Source organism: Primulina eburnea, chromosome 18 (assembly GCF_022965805.1).
Source record: "Primulina eburnea isolate SZY01 chromosome 18, ASM2296580v1, whole genome shotgun sequence".
In the NCBI taxonomy this organism is placed as follows: domain Eukaryota; kingdom Viridiplantae; phylum Streptophyta; class Magnoliopsida; order Lamiales; family Gesneriaceae; genus Primulina; species Primulina eburnea.
In genome coordinates, this window is record NC_133118.1 from 24,268,169 (window position 1) to 24,272,682 (window position 4,514).

At 32.4% G+C, this 4,514-nt stretch overlaps 1 protein-coding gene across 4 annotated transcripts; it reads left to right on the plus strand.

The window, feature by feature from the left end:
• The first annotated feature begins 345 nt into the window (after positions 1-345).
• On the plus strand, positions 346-3,279 carry LOC140820078 (vesicle transport v-SNARE 12-like). Of its 4 annotated transcripts, none has more exons than XM_073180387.1 (6): positions 346-486; positions 610-721; positions 2,210-2,268; positions 2,372-2,557; positions 2,680-2,850; positions 3,027-3,279. In XM_073180387.1, the coding sequence occupies exons 2-6, from the start codon at positions 625-627 to the stop codon at positions 3,177-3,179; spliced, it is 666 nt and encodes a 221-aa protein (XP_073036488.1). In that variant the 5' UTR covers positions 346-486; positions 610-624; the 3' UTR covers positions 3,180-3,279. The 4 variants fall into 4 exon arrangements, with proteins under 4 accessions (XP_073036488.1, XP_073036489.1, XP_073036491.1 ...); XM_073180388.1 differs by having other exon boundaries at positions 368-490; XM_073180390.1 differs by having other exon boundaries at positions 383-486; positions 615-721.
• The last annotated feature ends 1,235 nt before the right edge of the window (positions 3,280-4,514 follow it).

Consider the following 4,514-nt stretch of genomic DNA (forward strand, 5'->3'; position numbering starts at 1 on the left):
TTACAAATTTTAGGTAGACAAGAAAGAAGACTTCGAAACAAAGTTATTCAAATTGTCAAAGTCAAGTGGCTAAATCACTCAGAGAAAGTCTTATTTTGATTTTGACATTTTTCATTTCGGGGTTTTTAACCCTGATCAGAAAAAAGTCAGATAAACTTTCTAGTTATGAATCAGATATAGAAATACTGGGCGATGCTTGATTACAATTTCGAATCCGTCGTTACATGTTTGTTCAAAATTTATTGATTTCTATTTAGTTAGTAAAAGAAGAAAAATTATAATTATTGTTAAATTTAAAATAACGAAAATTCCAGGGGTGTGATTGCTGAATTCAAATTCCAATTGGCCAGTTCTGTAATTTTATTTTAATTTTCTCCATGTTTTCCATTCAGTCAGCGTCGTCCCAATTCCTGGCGAAACTATGCAACCTCTGATCTGAGTCAACTCGATCGTATCATTGTTGCGAAGCCAATCCCCCGAATCTCTGTAAGTATGTACAATTCTTGCAGCGATTTCATTTCACTTGTGTTGGTTTGGGAATGAATTGATTTACTTTGTTCGATCCATCAAATTTTGTTTTTGTTTTTGTTTTTTTGGTCCATTGAGCAGAGCAGCTGGAGGAAAATGAGCGAGATTTTTGAAGGATATGAGAGGCAGTATTGTGAGCTATCCACGAATTTGTCAAGGAAATGTAACTCTGCCGCTGCTCTTCCCGATGGAGGTACTTTAATTTTGTAGTCATTGAATTTAGGGTTTAGACCTTAATCTGTTCCTTTTGATCATACGCAGTTGAGTAAACGCTGTTTTTTTAATTATTTTTTCCTTTCCAAATGATATTTATTTGGTTTGCTAACTTTCAGCCTCGATCTATTTCGTGTTGATATTTGTGTTAGAATTTCTCGGAAATCTTTGCTACTGTCAGCTTATGCGGAATAGTTAGAGTGATCTAAGATATGAATATTGGTTTGCTCTTGTAACACAGTCTGTTTTGAATGATCTTGTTTGTAACTTGAAATTTACTTGTAACTCGTGTTTTTCAAGTAGTATAAAGGTTCTTAACGGATAAGTCGTAGCCGTAGGTGTCATTTCATTAGCAAGATCCTTGTGGATTTAATGCAAAGAATGATGTGCCAATGAATTTAGATCCAATGGACTCCAAGATTTGGCGCTTGATCAATCTAAATCCTTGGATTGAGTTGAAAATAAAGAATGGATATAGATTTTTAATCATATTAATTAAAATATTTAGTTGTTCCAACAAGTTGGAAAATCAATAGACTCATTGTTAGGTATAAAATTTATGTCAGGCTACCTTCCACAAGCTGAAACTTTTGTGAGAAATGTTTTTTAACATGTTATTGTAGTCAAAGCTCACAGCCGTAAAGCATCTGCTGTGTAAATTGGTCTTGGGTGCATATTGATAACTCATTTGTTATGTTCCGTGAGTTCAAATATTTGCGAGATGTGGTTTCCAACACTCACTAAGTTGGCAACATCAAAATTGCTTGTAAGCTACATGGGAATTCCAAGATTATGTTTTATAAAGATATATGGCTTTTAAATGAAATTGGTTATCTTTATTAGGATGTGATTGGAACCCGGTGGTCTGTGAACAAAATGATGAATATTGTGAAAGTTGGATTGATTGGGGTGTGGAATTAATCCTTTAATTGTCCTCAAAGATCACCTCAATCTTTGATTACAATTCATGTGCAGCTTTTCCCATGCCCATATGCTTTTGGCTGGTAGTTATTATTATTGCTGCTTATTGGTAAATTTATTACTTGAAATTTGAAAAAGTGGGTTCAATAATAGGCTGATAGGGGCATTAATTCGAGGCAGATAATTTAATGTCTGTTGTGGAGTCACTAGAACTTACGTTTTTGAAAGGGCTTAGATTATATATATATATATATATATATATATATATATATATATATATATATATATATATAGACACACACACATATATATTTAAAAAATTTAGAGGCCAATGGTTGATATCTAGAATGTTTACTTTTCAAAGAAATATGTTAAATGCAGTCTGTGTGGGCTAATTTATAACTATTCTCATGTTGGCATTTAAAATTTCTGTTTTGTCGGTTGCTAATAGTTTTTGACTGTGGCGATGCTGGTTGACTATCTTTTTGAATTTTTTTTATTATTTCTGGTTTGTGGAGAATGGTAATGGCGTTACTGTGATCTGCAGAGAAAAAGAAACAGGAGGTTGCTGAACTCCAAGCTGGATTGGATGATGCGGATGTTCTGGTAGTACTCAAGCTTCATATTTTTCAAGTTGCTGCAATATTTAGTTTCTTTGAGTAACAATTTTATTTTGCTTTCATATATGCTGATATGTTTGTTTTATCAGACTCGAAAAATGGATCTTGAGGCCAGAAGTTTGCAGCCAAGCTTGAAAGCTTCACTTCTTGCTAAGCTTAGGGAATATAAAGCCGATCTGAATAAGCTGAAAAGGGAAGTGAAGAAATTGACACTGCTTAATTCTAATCAGCCTTCTAATGAAGATTTAGAATCTGGAATGGCTGGTGCACACACGGTATGCATATTTCACGTGCCCCTATCTTTCTAGATCTTTCATTGATTGTTTTCGTCAGTCCCTGTAGCTATTCCATTGGTCACTTCGGATTCAATCTATCAAGAATAACAAAATTTTAACAGGCTTCTGCAAATCAAAGGGACAGATTGGCAATGTCAACTGAGAGGCTAAACCAATCAACCGACAGATTAACAGAGAGTCGAAGAGCTGCGCTGGAGACCGAACAGCTTGGCGTCTCAATCCTTGAAGATTTGCATCAGCAACGTGAAACTCTTTTACACTCTCACAAGAAGGCATGTTACACACACCATTTTGATAATGTCTATACAGCCATCTAACTTTTCTTTTGTGGATTCAACGATTCGTTCTGATCCTTCTGTGCAGAACATCTTCAACTTAATCTTGTTTCTTCGATCTCCTTTTCGTATCTAAGAGATGGTAGTTCTAATTGATTTCTTTCCATTTGCAGCTTTCCGATGTAGATAGTGCGATTGACAAGAGCAAGAAGGTGTTGACTTCCATGTCTAGAAGGATCAGCCGGAATAAGTGGATTGTTGGTTCCATAATTGCTGCCCTTATCTTTGCCATAATCATTGTCCTGTACCTAAAAATTTTTCATTGATGCGTGACAAGTTTCTTCTGGCATGTATCAAACACTTTCTGTGAAGCAATTTCGATCCGAAATCGGGTTTGATTCGTGTGAAGACATGCTACTTCTTAGTCGTACAGAATGCTACATCTTACTTATTGATTATACTGTCTTTTAATGAGTTGCAATTACAGCCAAATCCCAAACCTGAATTCCTTTATGCAACGTTTTGGTGTGAAAGACAGTGCATGCTAATAGGGGCGCAACTAATCGTTTTTAAACTTTTCTATATACTAGTAGCAAAGCATATGCAACGCACAACTTGAGTGTACTATGAATATTGATCGTAAAATTTCAAATCAATGTATGCACATAATATTTTCACAAATTATTCAATAATTAATATTATTTCACAAATTATTCAATAATTAATATTATTTCACAGTTTATTTATCATTTCAAACAACTATGTTTTAATTATTCAATATTTTTCTTGTTAGATTTTTAAATCATTCAATATGTTTTTAAATATTTTTTTTAAATTTTTTCTGTTTCTTTGTTCAATTAAATTAATCAATCTCATTTTCATGTTTTTTCCACCATCGTATTTGATGTTTATTTTATCTATTTCATATTTGTCTTGTTTTTTCTTATGAACTTATTTTTTATTTGAATCGTTCACACTCCCGGACTTGCTTCATTTTATTTCATTTGTTTTTTCGAAGTCTCACACTCTCACTTAATTTCTCTGCATCTTTCACCGCTATTAACAACACATCATTGTCCTTAGACACTAATTTGTCTAATTTGAAATGAAACTTGTGATGTAACTCATTTGGTTCTCTAAAATTCTTTTTATGTTTAGACATATATTGTCCTTGTAAAAAGACTAAGCTTGTACTTAAAGAAATTTTCAGCTCTCCTTCGAACACATACAAACAATTTACAATCATAAAAAAATTTCAGTCCAATAGTACGCACACACAACTCATTTATTTCATGTCTCAACGTATTTATATCTTTTACCAAAATATCAGTTATTTCCAGATTATTATTCTTTCACAAAAAAAATTACAAACATTACCACATCAAAATTGGTTTACGTTGGATCATATTTTAGTTATACATCACTCTAATTAAATAGCAGTAATTTAAGTTTTTCCTTCGAAGATGTTGGATAATTGTCTCAAAATAATAAAAGTTTCAATGAATAAAGTGATAAATATGAACACATATATATAAAGAAAATCTAAAATATAAATTAAAATTTTTCCTTGTATATTTTTTATTTTTAGGAAATGACATTTACTTCGATGTCAATTAGCCTATTTAGTTATGGTTACGAACTTTGATTTATAATCATGTTAC